The sequence below is a fragment of the Colossoma macropomum genome, unplaced genomic scaffold (genome assembly GCF_904425465.1).
Source record: "Colossoma macropomum unplaced genomic scaffold, Colossoma_macropomum, whole genome shotgun sequence".
Lineage (NCBI taxonomy): Eukaryota > Metazoa > Chordata > Actinopteri > Characiformes > Serrasalmidae > Colossoma > Colossoma macropomum.
In genome coordinates this window covers 31,191,759-31,210,760 of record NW_023494793.1, presented here as the reverse complement: position 1 = coordinate 31,210,760, position 19,002 = coordinate 31,191,759, and the positions used below count along the sequence as shown (strand labels likewise).

General features: G+C 41.7%; 1 protein-coding gene across 1 annotated transcript; it reads left to right on the top strand.

The window, feature by feature from the left end:
- Positions 1-1,186: 1,186 nt before the first annotated feature.
- Positions 1,187-18,641, top strand: rimkla (ribosomal modification protein rimK-like family member A). Its single transcript, XM_036579162.1, has 5 exons — positions 1,187-2,060; positions 9,467-9,697; positions 12,951-13,037; positions 14,957-15,160; positions 16,765-18,641. Exons 1-5 carry the CDS (start codon positions 1,898-1,900, stop codon positions 17,277-17,279), a joined length of 1,200 nt encoding a protein of 399 aa, XP_036435055.1. The 5' UTR covers positions 1,187-1,897; the 3' UTR covers positions 17,280-18,641.
- Positions 18,642-19,002: the final 361 nt, after the last annotated feature.

Sequence of the window (19,002 nt, the reverse complement as noted above, 5' to 3'; positions counted from 1 at the left end):
ACGTAATGACTTATACATCCAAAATAGTGCATTTTAGGTCAAGTAGAAGGCCATACAGCTCTGGAATTAGGAAGTCTTCGAACACAAACTATACATGTAGAAATAATTGTTTTCTTAATTATACAAACAAATTATACTTAGAGATTTTTTCGGTAGGACATGTTTTGGCACGTCAGTCTAGTCAGTTCATTAGCCTACTTTTAACGCCTTCATTGTTGAGAGTCCAGATTAAATCAGAAGCTGTTCCTCTTTTCAGTGTTACTGAGGTAACGTAACCTTAAGAAAAGACCAGTCCATTCCGGTTGGCTATTGGTCAAATGTGACATCATGAAAAAAACCCAACCCCCACCCACCCACTCCCGCAGCGCGCGCACACGCACGCACACACGCACGGTATAAACAATGCAAAAGCTGGGTCATTTTTATCGTAACGTTACCTCTGTGTTTCCCACGAAGGTCACATGGGTTCCGCATATATGTCTTCCCATATATTTCTACCTTACATGTCTAAATGACAGACCTTAGAGGATTTCAGCCCTTCATGACTTTCTAAAGTTGTTAGAATGCTCTATATTTCTCTTTCTAAATCGCACCCTCCACAAAAAACCGCTTTAATAATAATAAAATAGATGATGATGATGATGATCAATTATATTTACATTTCTCAAACCCAAAAGATCACACAGCAATCCAGGTGGAATAAAGTTACAAACAAGACACCATGTGAACAGAACAATAGCACAAGACACAAAAGCAGTAAATGTATCACAGCATCACAGACCCACAGAATTCAGCAATGAAGAGCAGAGAAGTGAAACAGCAGACACGGTAAAACACTGAGAGAGCCGCGTTATCGCAGTGATGCTATGAATTTGTGCTTGTTTATTTAAAGTCCTGTCACTTCAGTAGACTTCAGCAGCACAAAGTGAGCCCCCAAAACCCGCCCAAACCCGGTCTGAACCGGTTCGGGGGAAGAACGCGCGCTCCCGACGACGCCCCCTCTCTCATCACGCGCCAAAAAAAATAACGGCGGCGCGCGCCATTGGCTCATTGGCTGCCTTAGCCACGCGAGCCTCCGCGCGTTCTCTGCTCTGATTGGCCGGAGCGCTGCAGAGGCTGCAGAGACGCTGTCGCTATTGGTCGGCAGAGGAGTAAATGCCCGATTCTCATTGGCGGAGATTCTTTTTTTTTGTGTTTGTGGAGCCAGAGTTGTAAACTAAGCGCGTGCTAGAGGAAAATCGCGGGGTTGAAAATAAGCGTGCAGATTTACCGAGCCGTTCAGCACTGTGAGTCGTGGATCGCGAGAGTTTCGCTCGGCAGCGCGAGAGCATCGCTCCTCGAGTGAGGCGAGAGAGCCCCGACGAACCGCCTTCTCTCCATCACTGCTCCACCATTTTGTTGAGTTTTTTCGGCCATACCGGTAGCGTGCGGGTGCTCTGCAGCAGCGAGGCTTTTGTTTTCGCTTTGTGGAAGGGGCGTTCAGCTCTTGCCCTCGTTGGGGGCTATCGGCCGATAGCTTCAGAGCAGGGCACAACAGCTCGCGCCTTTTTTAACGAAATTCACTCAATTTCGTTTTTTTTACCTCAGACTTTTACGTTGGCCGTATTAGTCGTTATCCAGCGGGGGTCCTGGATCGGGTGAAACGGGAGAAACTGGCAGTCGGCGAAGGAAAATAAGTGAAAGCGTGGCTTGACCGGTCCAGCTAACGCAGTTAGCCTGAAGCGCCGCAGCTGCTGCATCCCATTGTTTTGTTTTGGCACCGGCTTTATTCTCCCGTCACTCCCCGATCTCGGATCCCGCGCTCCCGCGAATCGTCGGCGCCTCTTGATTGGAGCACTTTTAACGCTTTTAATCGTATTTGTTTTGCAGCTGAATCCGTTTTAGTTCGATATTAAACATGTGCTCCCGGGTGTGGTTTGTGACCGATCGGCGCATCAGCCAGGAGTATCCTCAAGTTCAGATCCTGCGGGCTCTGAAGGAGCGATGTGCGGAGGACGACGTTGAGTTCCGTTATCTGTTAATGGATGAGATTGTCATAACGATCACCAATGGACAGCTAGGTAAACACAACGACAATATGTTAGCGTTACATTTGTTTCACTCTTATGCGCATAATTTTGGTTTAAAATGGTTAATTTAACATGGCCTTGTCCTAATAGGCGTGGTATAAAGCTTCCACATAAATATCTATCCATCTATGTAACTAGTTAACTAACAACTGAACGGTAAGTTACGGCATGTGCTGGTGTGATTTGTTTTGAATGGAAGCTCATTGTGCCTGTGATGATGCAGTTAGCCTGGCTGGCTAGTTCATGCTAAGCTTTGTGACAGTGACCGCCTAACCCAGTTTCCAGTCAGCCTCGCATAGCCGCAGGGATGCTGGAGGAGGCGACCATTTTGTCTTTAAATGCGGGAAAATAAAGTGTGGATAACAGACGAGGCGGTTTAAAGTCTGTTTCGGATTTGCGAGCCAAATGAAATGATAACTATTCATTCGTAACGTTACAGCATGTAGCTACGGTCACGAGTATCTGGCACACCAAGGCTGCGTCCAAAACCACGTATACTAGCTACCATACTAAATAGTGTGCTAAAATAGTGCACCAGCATCACTAGCGCATTTTTTAGTGTAGTATGTGCAGGATTGTTGTATGTGGATTTGGACGCAGCCGGAGAGAAAAGCAGCAGAGGCGCAAGCGGCGATGGCGCGCCATTAGGGGTCAGTCTGAAGACCCCCACAGGCTGTAAATTACACGGTTTAGGGGAGGGAAAAACATGTCTGTTTCCAACTATTTCAGAAATCTTTGCTTTAGTTGTAGTTTGAGGCAACCAGTTAAGGCTGGTTCCTTTGTAAAACGCTTTAAAGGACCTAAAGGAAAGACCATTTTGGCGCTTTTCTTTTTTTTAAAATTCATGAATTTTGTAGAATTAGACAGTTGCAAACGATAAGGACAGATTTTATGTGTCTGGCTATTATTACTCTTTGATGTTTACTGGTTTGACAGGTGTAACCTCACCACTAGGTTGGTCTAATAAATTATGAATGAAACCAAAATATTTCATCGGTCATGTTATGTATACACATTTAAAGGGTCCATATTCTACAACATTTTTTCATTTAGTATTTTGTTTTTGATGTAAATTACCTCTGCTCTGATTGGCTGTCCTGTATTTTGGCTTATACAAAAAGCAATCTGGGCTGAAACATTCCTTGTAACTTCAGCATGAATGGGCGGGGCTAAACTGCTGTAGGCTGAATATGCAGAGATATGTGAATGTGTTGTTTTTTGTGACATCACAAAAACAATACTTTCAAAATGGGCAGTTTTTGCAGTTTAGTTTCCGCATAGAGACCGGGGAGTATGACATAGTGGACAAATGGAGATGGTGAGCGTGAATGGCCGGGTTCAATGGCTGAGGGTAGAAGGCCGGTTCTTCACAATGCATTGTCTTTCTTAATAACTGTAACATGGCATTGCAAACATCATGACTTATTCATTTGTTGTTGTTACAGAAAGCAGACAGTGGAAAAGCTTTTGATATGACAAATACCTGGTTTGATTTGTCACCAGAGAAAGGGAGTGATGAGTCAGAAAGAGTGAGATTTAGCAGGCTCAAGGAGAAGTGCAGCATCTGTACATCTGAACAGCTGCAGTAGGAGAATCATTGGGTAGGGCTGGGTTGTTAGTTATTGATTGACATTTTTCATTAGTGCACAAGGAGGCATTTATGTATCACATTAGAATTACAAAAGGTTTGTTGGAGTAATAGTTTTGTGCTTCGCCGCAACTTTGTCAGCTTTATTCCCAGATATATAGAATTATTTACAGTTAGTGAATTTAATAATTATTAATTATGATCACAAATAAATCGTATTTATGCTGTGTATTTTGTTCAATGTACTAAACAGGAGCCCTGCATTTTTAAACATATTACGGTGCTGTGTGGTATATGAATAGGTTGACCCAGCCTTAGGAAAGAGTGTAAGTATGTTTCTTTCATTGTTGAGACAGCGTGTCCCTGATTTGATGTACATCTGACTCAGTTCCTGTTCTGGCTGCAGTAGCACGTGCTTGTTGCAGCTCTTAAAGTGTACCCTCGATTTTCGGATGATTCTATCATCTGAACTCTGTATCACACCTCTCAGAGTAGAGGCACTTTGCCATTTGTTTTTGGTTAACAAATTATATTTGCCCAGACATGAATTCAGGGTAAAGAGCCGCCGAGAGAGCGCAACAACACGTCACCTGGAGGAGGTGTGTCACCAAGTGTGCGAGTTTTTGAGGGTAATCTTCTGGCCTGGTTCCTGGGGTGGTCAGATTAGGTCTGTGGGCAGTATTCTGTGAGATTAGGCCAGTGGACAGTTGGTCAGCTCTGGGATTTACAATCTCTGGTGGATAAACATCCACCTACTTTACGTCATCAATACATGACATACATTTGAAGTGCTGGTTCTGACGTTAGCAAGGTCAGATATTAAGGCCAAAATTACATAATGAATTCATGTTTTGTCTAAAAATGGAAACTCAGATTAAAATCAAAGCAAAATTCCTAAAGCTACATTAGCTGTGTTATAGTCACTGTAATACAAAGCCTTAAATGGCTTACAGCATTTAGAAACAATGACCAGTGTAATGTGATAACATGCACAGTCTTCAGACATTAGTTTAATAACCAGTTCTTCCACCAAGCAGTGCAGTTTGTAACAGTTGGTTTCGGTTGGCAAGTAACATAATAGTCACAAATTATTTCATGAGCACAAAGATGGTATGTAAGGTAATGAACATAATATATTTTTTTTAAATAACATTTTGCATAACTGAACTGTATGATGGATACATATGCAGAGTATTTTACAACAGCTTTAATGTGGCTAGTCATGTGTTTTGAACTTTTTATAAACTAAATTTAGCGATTTGACTTTTGCTTAACGTTGCATGACCAAAGAGGAAGACGATTGCCCTTCCTTGTCTGTGAACAGAGCACAGCTGTGGCTCAAACCCAAATCAAGTCTGTAGGCTAGGGATCCAGAGGTATGGGAACTGTGAGCCGATGCCAGTATCCAGTATTTTTCCAAATATGTATCTTCTGACGCTGATAATGATGCCAGTACACATTTATATAATGTAGATCGACTCACATTTTCTACCTGGATTAGTATTACGCAGAAATGTAACCTGTATGTCTTTAAGGTTACAAGTGCAGTACAGTAAATAAAATGCAGATATTTTAGCCGAAACATTCTGATCTGGAGTACAATAAATATATCCTCAAATATTGATTTTAATATATCAGATCTGTCTGATGCTGATATTGTTTTCAGCAGATATCCGCTGATGCCGATATGATTCGGGTATCATTGTGCATCCCTACTGCAGGCCTCTTTGTAACCAAGCAGTGTTTGTTTGTGGGACAGAGAACGTGCTGTGAAGCCACATACACCGATCGCCATGCATTTGAGACTTGTGACTGTGGGAATTTCATATCCTGTGGTGTAGATGTGAGGAGGTGGAGTGTGTGTGTGTGTGTGTGTGTGAGCGCGCGTGTGTGTATCTGGAAGAGAGTGAGTGGCGCATCATGAGTGGACTGCAGTATGGCAGTGTTGGCCATTCCTCCAGAGGATGAGAAATGTGACACTATTTTGCTGTTGCTGCTGGATTGGGTGCACAAAGCCAGAGTCAGAAGATGCTACCATAGTCATGAGTTTAATACTTCCTCTCACATGTAATCATGGGCTTAGAACCTCAGTCAGAGCACACACGTCAGTGTGTTTACCAGGTTCTCTGTTAGTAAACTCAGAGTGAGTCCTGGAGGTGTTCCACAAATGAGGATTTCTTGTTAAAGCTGGATCACTTACTCTTAAAAATAAAGGTGCCAAAAGGGTTCTTTGAAGCGATGTCATAGATTTTATGGCGCAGAAGAAGAACCACTTTTGGTTCACCTCTCTGGATGGTTCTAAAAGGAACCTTTTTTGTAAATGTATGAGTGTATGTGATTCTGAAAAACCTTCAAGTAACCTCCATATAAAGTAAAGGTTTACATCGATTAAATACGCTCAAGCCAGGTACAAAATCCATGTGTTCCTTAGCTCCCCTTCGATTGGGTTAAAATTTTGGCTCAAGTGATCTGGGTAACTGGGAAATCCTGCTTTATAAAATGACTCATTGAATATTTACTCATCTACACATACACACCCAAACTCATACAAGCACATTCAGAATGAATTTGTTGCTTTGCATTAGAGATGACACAGTGCTAAATTTTCCTTTTCTGATATTAAAACCTTAAGTATTGGCTGCTACTCATGATGTAATTTAAAAAAAAATCATTAAGCTTTAAAATGAGCTGATACCTTTTTGAAACACTTCATTTGAGATGATCATCTAAAAGTAGGCTATGATGTTCACAGTACTTAAGTACTAGTACATCACAGGGAAAAAATACAAACCCACAACAATTTATTTTATTATTATTATTATTATTATTATTATTATTAGTGCTGACAAGCCAGTTTTAACTCCTGGTGACTGTACTTATAGTATTTCTCTTGTTTGGATCTTTAGTCTTCTTAATGGCTTTTTAATGATTCCTCAGATTTTCATCAGTCTCGCTGGCCATTCTCTTCCTCTTTTGCCTTCAACTGTTCCAACCATAATTGTTTTTTCCAGTGATTTGTTTCTTCTTATAAAATATGTCTAGAATAAGGTAAGCTTCAGTTTAGTGTGAGTGTGTGATGATTCAGGATAGATTTATTGCAGGATTACATTCTTTTTTCCCCTCCAATAGCCAATCCAGCGTTTTGATATTAAAAACCCATCGATACCAATATGTCATTTCCAAGTAATACTTGAGACAGACACTCACACTATCTTAAGCTCTAAGGTCAGTAAATATTATTAACTCAAAGATCATACAGGTGTGTCTGTATTCATTTAACCATGTTACACAGGACACACCATTGTAAGCTATTTTTGCAAAAGCAGTGCTTGTACACGTGGCAGACAATGTGTTTTTCTTTTTCTTCAGGGGAAATTTTTTACTGGCTTGGTGCAGGTTTTGGCATGAATTATGCGAATGCATGTGTGTGGGGAGGGGGGTGTAAGTGGATGTATACATACATATATGTTCAATAAGCATCATCTTTAAACGTTTAAAAAATGTGAACTTTTAACACGGCCGAAATAGCTAAGCATAAACCATAAAGCAACAGCTGCTGCAGAAAGGAAATCCTCAGGGGATTGGTGGTGGTGGAGGGGGAGGGAAGCTGGAGAGAGAGGGAGAGTGAGAGAAAGAAGGGGTAGGGGGGTGGGTGATGTGGCCGCAGATGATTTTACCATCTGAATGTGCCTAATTCTTTCTGAACTGCAGAGAACTCGTGACTGATTTAACTCTACTTGTATTGCTGAGCAGTGAAAACACAGATCTGCACGTGCGCACAACGTGTGTATTCTTTATGTCCGGCACTGTGAGTTCAAATCTGAGCGTCTGCCAGCAGGGTTGCATCAGAAGCAGGAACATGCGCGTGCGTGCAGACGACGCTTTGTGCTAGAAAGATAAACAGCAATGTCTGTCAGAACTGTTATTAAGTAGAATAGAACGCTCTGAAACCAATACCGTGCTGTGTAAGTCTGATTACATGTACATGCAAAAACATTATGCCCATTATGTGTCTAAAATTCCAGGATCGCTGACAGTTGGCCATTTAAAATTGAAATCGATAGATCATCCTAAGTATCATGCAAAGGATTTTAGAGAAGTATGAAATAAATTGATGAGTTGATGACAGCCACCTTTTTAAACCTCTGAAACAAAAGGTAAGGTACAAAAATTCTTTAGCTTACATCTTTGCAAGTAAAGAGGTGCCAAGCCTATAACCATATGACAGTTTGGAAACTAGTATAGGAGGCTGAAAAATTGATAATGTACGTTTATGACACTAGAGTGCTCTTCAGATGGGATTAGTTTAACATGGTGTGGTCATTTTTAATGGCAGTTCTCAGTATTTTGACCCGTCGGAATCATTTCAGTCATTATTATAGACTGTGTGCTCCCGTGTCAGTCAACACGTTGGTAAATAATCGATCATATCCTGTGGAAAAGGATTTGTGTGGAGGCACTTGAAGAAGCATTTGCTAGTATTGGCCCAAATCAAGCCGATATGTGTTGTCCTGCCTCAGGTGTGTGACTCTCAATATTAAAACATGTAGAATGACAGAAAGAAGATTTTAATATTGACTGTTGGCTGTAAATCTCAAGCTAAAGACAGTGTTTTTGTAAATGGAGCAACCACTCCCATCTCTTCATATCCCATGAGAACTGTGGTAAACTGGCATTACCTCGCCTCCCTGTAGAACCAATCACTAAATAACTAATCCTGTCCTAGCCACTTGCACAGAGTTGCAGGGTAATATCTGCTGTTGTTTATGTGTGCCACTCCCTCCTAAGATGGTGAAGCAGAAAGCAGGTGGTCACACAGATGCTCTCTCTGTCTCCCTCACTCTCTCTTCGAGTATACATTGCACTCGGTTTTTATAGCAGGCATGCACATACACTTTCTTCTGCTTCAGCTTTCTTCTTCCATTCTCAGTAACATTTGGCATCACCTACATGAGCCTCAGTAACAGGATTTGTGTGTATGTAGGCGGCATTTTCAATGAGAGGAATCAGCAACTCAGTATCCTTATATTTACAAAACTGCTTTGTCAGCATCACTTCATTTAACAACACGCTTTCCTATTTTCTGATTTAATTCACTCTGAAATGACAGCAAACAAGACAATGAGATTTAATACATTGCATGTGTGAGCTACAGAGTAGATCTTGACTAGACTATAATTCTGTGCATTAGTGCATGTGTAAGTAATTAAGGCAAGTTGATGGTGAATATGAGGTATTTAATACAGCAGAGATGGTAATTAAAGCATTAAAAACAGAGCAGAAGGATCTGGGTTAGTGGGTCAGTGCAGAGAAACAGTGAGCGAGATGCTTCTGTGGTGTTGTATAACAGCTCTGGAGGAGACCAAAGATGTCAGAAACTCAGTATTACAGAGATGTTGCCTGTCTGTATGATTCGCCAGCTCATTTGGCATGGCAACAAAGAAAGAGAAAGAGGCTGTGTTTGTTTGTGTCTGTGTGGCAGAAGGAGGGCAGTAGTCCAAATGTAGAGCTTAGCCAACTCTTAGGTGTTGCCTAGATACTTGTCCAAAATGCTCCACACAGTACCGTCTGGCTGCAGTAGATCTACTGATACAATACAGGATTAAAATCTACAGAACTCTGTCTTGTACCTATTGTGAATGGAAAAATTGCATCACTCACAATAGGCCAACAAATTAGTTTGAAGAATGAATTAATAATGTAGAATATGGTAGGAGATTGAAAAAGTGAGAAAAATCACAGCAAGTAAGTCGCTTTACAAATGTGTGCAATGTATTAAACATTAAACATTTTCGTTTCTCTGTCTCAGGGATCCGGGTGGGGCAGGAGGTGGTGACGTCATACCCGCAGGTAGCTGTGGTGCGTGTTCCTACTCCGTGGGTGCAGTCCGACAGTGACATCACAGTTCTGAGGCACCTGGAGAAGATGGGATGCCGCCTGGTCAACCGGCCCCAGGCCATCCTTAACTGCGTCAACAAGTTCTGGACCTTCCAGGAGCTGGCTGGACATGGAGTCCCACTGCCTGATACTTATTCCTACGGTTAGCATTATACTCTGACATAAACATTCTCCCAGACATACACACTCCCAGGTAGTTAGTGTTGGGCTTTCATAGACATACTGTAACTATCAGAACAAAACCTGGTATCTCTGGAATGGAAACTTCACAGGAGAAAGAAAAGACATTCTTAAATTTTAATGGATGTGAATGTAAAGGGAGCATTTGTATAGATGTAATCATCATGTTCTTTACACATAACGTAAAGAACAGTCTCACAGTTACAAAAGCCTCATAAACAAAAAGCACTACCCTAGCTATAACAATGTGATTTACTTTGTAATGTATTTTGCATACTTATACATTTGTGCACAGTATTTAGCATTTGGTATTGCTGAATTGTTTAGTGTTTCATTTCCCATTGCCTTCCACGCACCCCATAACACAGCACAGCCACTTCTGTTGTAGCAACTCCAGTGGTGGAAGGAGAACTGAAAAAACAAGTAGGGCAGCTGCTTTGGTCAGCAAAAATATGCACAGACAGCAAGAATGAGGTTTATTGTAAGATGTTTTGTGTTCTGGCCTACTGCAAAGCTGTAGTGACTTTCTTTTCTAACCTGATAGGATTACCTAGCAAAAAACATTTTTAATCTTGATGCTGTGGAAGCGTACTGTGATTACTCACAGGCCTGATTATATCCAGAATTCAAGACTGCTGTAGGTAATAATGATTAAATGTGTTTTAAATATGCTTACAGAGGTCAATTGTAAATACAATTCCACTCAAAGTGTTTTACCTTGTCAGTTCATGGTGCTCAAGCATGATTTATCATATCATATTTAAAAGACAAAATTATTGTTTTTCTGTAATCTTAAATCGAGATGTAATGTCTTCTGTGCATCTTTAAAACATCTTCTGATTTTTGATTGAGTTAGCATGCACCAGCAGGTGGGGAAAAATATCAAGTGTTGTTTAATGTTTCACCTCCTGCTCCTACCAGTCCTCACGCGAAAGCGGTCAGCAAGCTCTTAAAGACTTTCCCTAATACTGCTTTTCACTTAGAAATATGTCACGGTAGGAAGAATACGTGTTACGATTTCAGATTCACGTTGACTTTATTCTTGTCAATTGTCATAGTTTATAAATGTGTGGGGGAAAAACTGGGGTTTGGTAAATAGATCAAGCTTTTATTTTTTATTTTTTTTAACACACAAAAGCATTAGGACCGTTTCTGACAAACAACAGATAAACTTAACTGGCAGAGTCTAAATCCTGCACACACACACGTCCACATCCACACATGCGCAGATGAGCATGAGCTGTTTATGTAACAGGGCTCTGTTTGGAGGGAGAGCAGGGAGAACTCATGACCATCTGAATGAAAACAGAGACAGAAAGGCAGCTGCTTTAGTGACGTGGGACTGTCTGACATTTGCTATTTGCTTCCCTGGCTGTCTGCGTGTCTCTCTCTCTCTTTCAGAATGTAGAGGATGGAAAAAGCTGCAACAGCTCGAAATAGGGTTCAATTGGTGCACTAAAGCAGAAACCAGCAAGCATTGTATTAAGAGCTTAGAGCAGGACACCAGAAACTCCAGCAGTCTCCACAGCTCATATGAAACCCACACCAGCATCTGCAGCCTGGGCGAGAACCCTAGCAGTCTCTGCAGCTTGAGCAGTGTCTCTGCAGTCTGTATGATGCTGCGCTTTGCAGGCTAGCGAAATACCCCTCTCTTCAGCTCAGATGAGCAGACAGAGGCATGGGTATAATTACTTTTCTTCCACTCCTCACTCCCTCCTCCCTGTGGCCCTCACAAATCACTCGCTTTTTCCTTCGTCTTTTTCCACTCTGCAGTCCAGTACACATCTGTCTGCTCTGCATTCGTAGCAGCGCCACATCATGCACTGCTTCAGAGGCCGAAACCTCACGTAGGGTTGCGGCTTGTAGGAGCATCGATTGAATTCCAGTTACAGTTCAGTGGTTTGTGGTTTGATTTGTTCTATGAGTAATAATTCAATTTGGTGCAGTAACCAGCTCTCCTTGAACAATCTGTAATAGCAAACGTACATAAAGCTTTTTGGAATCAATTAAAAGACTATCCTTTATTTATAAAATTTCCAGCCTAAACAGTCATGAAGTACAAGCTCATGTTCAGTCTTGGATAAAAGCAGAAACATATCTAACAGAAAATTACTCAAATGCCTCAACAACGAAATTCTCAGTAGGTAATGTGCCCTCACTTTGTCTTTATTCCAACTTCCATTTTTTTCGGCAACTTGCTTTCAGTTTTTTAGAGAATTCTGCATATTCAGTTCAGTTATAGAAGTTGGTAGCATTTTCTATATCGCACAATCCAAGTAATCCCAAACACAATCACATTGAGGTCTGGGCTTTAGTGTGGCCAGTCCATTGCTTTCAGAACACCAGCAGCTTCTTTGTTTGATTTGCAAGTTTTCTTTTTTTCTTTCCTGTTTTCAGTAAGGGTTTCTTGACATCTACACATCCTTTCAGGCCCATAGCATTGAATTGTCTTCTCAAAGTGATGGATAGAAACACTTTTTCAGAAGCAAGAGTGGAGCCTGGTTTTCTTCTGTCTCTCTAAGATTAGTACTTTAAGTCCTGTTTATCTAATAGTGACCATTTTGGTGGTCTACCAGGTCTTGCTGCTACCATTGTTAGATGTCCTATAGATATTTTTAAATATTTTTTTAACTATAGTTTTGGGAGCTCCTTATTTTTTATAAACTTATTGTCCTTTGATGTTTTCCCTTCCTAATGTAATTGAATTGTCTTGTATCTAATCTGTTCAGATCTTTCAAAATTAATAACTTAATGAACTCAGTGGCCACTAGAAATTAAATAAATGAACAATGGTTTCTGACTTGTGCACATTTCTGCATATCTATTTGTACAGATAACAGCATATAGACATTAATTAGTGACACTCTGTATCCTTTCTGAATGATGAACACCACGTTGGCAGTAAATAAGAAACATTAAACAAATCGCACATGATCAATAATCCTGGAGCCGTTCAGACTGATGATCCTTATATCATGAGAGGGTGTGCGTTTCTGCGAGTTTGAGCACGTTCACAGTCGACTCGCTGGTGAGTGTGAAGGCATGGTGGCACTGAGGTGCAGATCATCAGTCTGTTTGGCAGAATGCTGTCTTCATCACGCCACTCTCTCTGTCCTTGTCCAAAATGGCCCAGTAATCTCACACATACACTTCAATGGAAATTAGAGTCTAGTCATTACAGAGTTGGTAACTTGTACGTGTGTGTGTGCCTCCAGGTGGCCATGACAACTTCCGTAAGATGATCGATGAGGCAGAGCCATTGGGTTACCCCGTTGTGGTGAAAAATGCTCGCGGACACAGAGGTAAGCCCCTCACTGATTAAGATCAACTTTGCTTTGCTCTCAGTGGTTCAGAGCAGGCTCAGGGAGAGAGACCTGTTCTCAGATCAGCATGTAGCATTTAACCTCTGCACTCTTCTTGGGAGCGGCTGTACTTCTGACATTCCACACGCAGATGAGGGCGATAAGAACAGAACAAGGCATGCTGGGGAGGGAAAAAAGCTAAGCAGAGTACCATTATAAGCAGCATACACTTCCAGCATCAGTAGTGTGGTTAATGAAGAGCAGGTGTTCCTGACCCAGACCAACCTAAAAACGCATGCCAGACTGATCCCCTTTCTTCTCAAAGAGCATCAGTCAGCTCTGGGTGAGTTCCCTGCTAAAACTTTAGACTAGGTCATGTGTCCAACTCCAGTCCACAGACTTCAGAGGTCAGCAGCTAATCAGTAAGGCCTTCACGGATTGAATTAATGTCATTGCCTACAAGTAGCTTTCTTTGTAGAGCTGTGGCCCGGAAGGAACCTACTTTGGTGTGCTGTGACCAGGCCTTGAGAAACATCTTCATGTTCTCTTTCATTAGTAGAGACAAGACTGCAAAATTGGTCTAAGGTCAGACGGTTTGTGAAATGTCTGTTGGTGTTCTGCGTTTATCTTTGTTGTTTTCTGTGATCAGCGTTTTTCATATCTCAGAAATCGTTAGTAAAAACTGTGTACTACTGCAGTATTTAGACAAAACCCAGAGCATGTGAACATGTAATGAATTTCACAGTGCTGGAGGTTAAAACTTGCATGCCAAAGACCTCACCCTCCTGCACACAAACAAGAACACAATAATACAAACAAACACATACTCTTTGAGATGTCTTTCTTATTCACTGTCAAATAAAATACAGCAGTAAGATTCTACCTTGACATGTGAAAATGCCCCCAACCCTGACCTACCCTTCACCAAAACAAGTAATCCAGCTTATTAAGCGCTAGGTGATGGCATTATGTTTCTCATACTGAATTTGACAGCAGCTGATTTATATTACCAGAAAGGTCTTAAAACTATAGAATGGCTTAGTTGTGTGGTTAGGTACATTTCAGACATCAAAATAGCGAGACCGCATTGTCCTACTTGTGTGTGCAGCGTGTTGTTTTGAATGAAACAGGTTTATTAGAAATTGTTAATAGACAGAGCTGTCTGTAGAGGCTGTGTTTCACATGGCACGTCAGTCGAACCGAGCATTTTTTACAGTGTGAGCATGTAAATCGTAGGCTTTGGTTGTACGCGATGGTCTGTTCAAATGTACAATGCGAGGTGTCCAAACAACAAGATGCCTGGTTTTGGAGGACATTCAACTACTGCTTAACCAGCCAAAAAGACTCCAACAAGACGTACAATTTTGACAGTTGAGCTCTGATGTGATTCCTGCTGTGGCTGAGTTACAGAGACTGTTGTTGAAAGAGATAGATGAGCATAGGATCAAAACTATGAAACATACTTGACATACAGCTGTAATGAAGTGCTTATCTGATAGGGAACAAAACGCAGTCTCACAACGCTACTCAATCCAAGATAACTGCTGTAACATGGTTTGCTAATGCACGTCATTTAAAATCCACTAGATTTTAAGAATTTAACTGTTACGCTGCACTGCACTCATTTGTATTAACAACTACTTAATTCTAAGTAGGTTGCTCAGTATGTATTGGTATTGATATCGAGAAATACTGAAAAACATGTACTCGAATGTGAACTCTGTCTGAAAAAAATGTTATTGATGTATCCCTGCAAGGTCTTTAGCCTAAAGAGGTTTTAACCTCCAACACTGTCCTCAAAGTGCGCGCACACACAAGTGTTTCCTAAAAACTGCACGTTTGAAGCTTAAGTACAGAGTATCTGAGAACTGTGCAGTTGTGTGGAATCTAATAGCGTGTATGTCTCGTCACCTGTGTAGGTAAGGCGGTGTTCCTGGCGCGGGACAAGCATCACCTGGCCGACCTTTGTCACCTGATTCGGCATGAGGCGCCGTACCTGTTCCAGGAGTATGTGAAGGAGAGCCATGGGCGGGATGTGCGTGTGGTGTTGGTAGGCGGCAGGGTCATTGGGTCCATGCTGCGCTGCTCCACGGACGGACGCATGCAAAGCAACTGCTCCCTCGGTATGATCAGGGGTGGGGTGGTGTGGTACGAAGCTAATTGCTTGTGAGCTGACTGGTTCAGTTTATGGTAGCCTTGAGCTGCTCAGCCCAGTGCTACCTTAAGTTGAGCCTGAAATTAGTTTGATGATCTGGCAATGTAGCCTCATATTATACCACCCCATACATGCACACACAACGCCTTGTCTCACAGAACAGGTACAAATTTACATAAGTATCCAGGGGCACAATGTGTTTCTTAGAGAAGCATAAATTGCAGACCAGAACCAGCAGCAGTTGTAGAGCTGCCACTTCAGGGCATGATTCAACTCGCTTGGCCCTTGTGCTTGCATAACTAAGGTGCCTGTGGGTCCTTCAAAAGTTATAATTTGTTTAAAATTACGTTTTACAAATGTAAGGCCTTAATAGTAACAAATTGCCTTAAAACCAAATCTACATACCCTTAAATTTTAGGCTACTGAAAGCAAAGAAAGTGACACACACACACACACACACACACACACACACACACACACACACACACATACACACACATATTATGGTATTATGGAGTAATATGGGTTTGTTTGGATTAGTCAAAAAATGGCTGTGAGAAATCTTTAGGTTACTGTAAGCTAAAATGGTAGGTTTCTTTGTCTGACAAAGCTTGAATAACACAGACTAGCCTTTCCCTAAAACTAACTAATAAACAAATTATCATTAGAATTAGGGCTTCAGTAGACGGTGATAACTCGTCCAGTTTTTCTTTTCTCAGTGACTGATGTGCCACCCTGTTAGTCTGTTGATGTAAAAATGAGAGCAGAAGTCTTTTCCTTGTTTTTTGGTACAGCTAGATCAGTTTAGGGTAGTTAGTGCTACAGCAGCACTGCCTCTGCCTTCTTAATGACATCCTTAACAACGTGCCCTTGGCAGCGTGTTTGCATAGACCTTTTTAAATCCAAATTATGTTCCAAAGACACAAAAATATGATCATGCTTTATGCCATTTACTAAATGGAAGCATAAATGATAATCAAATAAAAAAAGAATGTTTTTTCATTACTTTTTTCATATTTATGTCTGATGTGCACTCAATAAATGTTGGTTATTGGTCCTGAAGATCGGCAACGTCCCAATATTAATGTATAATTGTTTTTAGTGCTAAGATAACCTCAATGCTATAAAACATTCCATATTTAGCTGCAGAACCTCATACACACTCACACTTACGTGCCAGTGCAAGTAAATGCATTCACTAACCATGTCTGTGTACAAGGTGTGTGCATATGCAGTTATAACAGAATGTACATAACTTTATTACAAATACATGCAAAACCGTCGCATTTTACAGCCCTACCAAAACCTATGTGGCCTGTGTTTTGATGCCTGTGGCTTAATGCCTTTTTGTTTTGTTTTAGTTATTTTTTCTTGGGTATAGTAACAGACTTGTCAGATTCATATGGTTAACCAGTAAGTTTGAGGCATAAACTTAAAACCATGGCATGTCTTGAAACTGTACATCTAGAACTGCTACATATGGATCATATTAGGGTTACACAATAGGCTAAATCCACAAAATATTACGGTACACTCTCAACTCTGTCTTACACGTATTCCTTCTCTCTCTAGGTGGTGTGGGCATGATGTGTCCTCTGAGTGAACAGGGCAAGCAGCTAGCTGTGCAAGTGTCCAACATCCTGGGCATGGATGTGTGCGGGATCGACCTGCTGCAGCTCAATGATGGCTCCTTTGTGGTGTGTGAGGCCAACGCCAACGTGGGGTTCATTGCCTTCGACCAGGCCTGTGGGATGGATGTGGCTGGCATTGTGGCAGACTACGCCCTGTCGCTCCTCCCCAGTCGCCTCAACCGCAAGATGTCGTTGCTGTCCGTGGTGTCCAGTGCCAGCGAGACCAGCAGTGAGCCTGAGGTGTGCATCCCCACCGAAGTGTGTATCCCACCGGAGGTGTGCCCACCTGTCGCTACTTGTGCCATCCCTGACGCCGTCAGCACCATGAGTACAAGCTCCACCTCCAGTGAGAGTGAGGCGGAGCTAACCGAAATAGGCCACGCCCCAAGTGCAGCTGATCCTGCCTACAACATCAACTCCCTCCTCGCGAAGGAAATTAAACTGTTGACTGAGTGAGCTGAAAAAACAGCCACTACATGCACACACAAACACACATACACTGAAAAATACACATACATACAGTGGTCAAATACAAACACACACACGTCATACTAACCCACTGTGTAAACCCATGCTGGTCTGAGGCTGCTCCCCTGATGTTCCACTGACAAAGACTGCAAATGTGTAGTGGTTTGTGTGTGGAAGTGCACTTGGTGAAGGGTACACTAGCCAAGCTTTCGTGCACTAGCTGAAGTGTATATTCCAACCAAGCTTTAGCGCGCTACCTGAGTGAGTGGTTGCCACTGTAGATCAGGGTGCAATGTACTGGAGAGTGTTTTTTCTTGAAGATTTTTTCAATAGTCAACACATCAGTTATCACCAAATTAACCAAATTAAACCAAATTAAAAAGGCAGAGCTCGTTAGACGCACACTGTCCCAAACAGGTATAGTGAGGGAGAATGAAATCGGTCCATCATTAACCCCATTGCAAGGCTTGCCGAACATGCTGTGGAGTGTGTTGCATTGCTTTTAGCGTGGAGAGAGACAAAACCCTTTATCATCTGGTTAAACGAGTGCCCTCCCATGTGCCCTGCCAATGGGTGACTACACCCTCAGAAAAACCACACAGACACAAGCATTAACACATACAGAGAAAGACTGGAACAGCTGTACATATTCTCTTCCAATTACAGTGGACTCACCTACATCTGTACAGAGCAAGAATTTGTTTACCATGTTTTTAGCTTCAGTGGTTGTCTGTATTTAATAAAACTCTTTATCACAAGCACAAAGACCTGTCACTCTGCCACTTTGGCTGAGGTGTTTTACTTGGTTACTGAGATTTTAGTGGGTAGAGGTAGAAGAAGGAGCTGGTCTTGTGTCAGAACTTAGAGACCTCAACCTTTTGATAGTGAATCTCTTGTTTAGTTTTTACTCAGTTAACTCATTTCACAGGTTTTAAAATGTCAGACTTTGTACCCATCCTGTACAAACTGATTACAGATGAATTCACATGACTGGAGGACTGAACTAGAGATGGCACGATACCACTTTATTTTCTGATACTGATGTTGAAACTGTATCTTCTGATACCGATTCACAATTTTTTTTTTTCCCTTTAAAAACTACTAAGACTTAAGAGTATCTAAAAGTAGGCCATCATTCTCAAACTACTCAAACACTACTACTTAACAGGAAGAAATATACCACAACATTACATCACACAATGTGAGCGTGTGCCACTTCAGATTTGTTATAGGTTTGGATCAGGTTCATTCCCTCCCCCCTCCCTCTAATACTGGATTAGTTTTCAACTGATATCAGCCTGATACCTGGTATTGGTTCGGTGCCATCTCTACTTTGGCCATATTCCAATACATATTTGGAATGTTGAAACAGCAACCAGGAGTATGGAACAGTTCAGTTAATGAGGCGGCCATTTTAGAGTATCTGCTGTCCCCCATTTTAAAAGCATGGGGCATGAGAGAGCTTCTCTGATCCAGTCAGACAGGCTCTGTGTCAGGGAGAGGATGTACTGAGGAGAGAGAGAAACAGAAAAACACGAGCTGTGTTTAATATACCTCAAAACCAGAAGCTGTTCTCACTGCCAAGTACTCATTCACTTATCCAGTAAGTACCCCTACAGACCTGCATGTGCTAGTATCTTCTCCCATCTGACTTGTAGCATGTAAGCAGTGAGTTACATAGAACGAATAGATGTACTATGAATGCTAATTA

What these genes read in the sequence shown, in the direction of transcription:
- rimkla (XM_036579162.1), top strand. Translation starts at nt 1,898, where the DNA reads ATGTGCTCCCGGGTGTGGTTTGTGACCGATCGGCGCATCAGCCAGGAG. An exon ending in AAATGCTCGCGGACACAGAG is followed by an intron (nt 13,038 to 14,956) that starts GTAAGCCCCTCA and finishes TCACCTGTGTAG; the next exon opens with GTAAGGCGGTGTTCCTGGCG. An exon ending in GCAAAGCAACTGCTCCCTCG is followed by an intron (nt 15,161 to 16,764) that starts GTATGATCAGGG and finishes TTCTCTCTCTAG; the next exon opens with GTGGTGTGGGCATGATGTGT.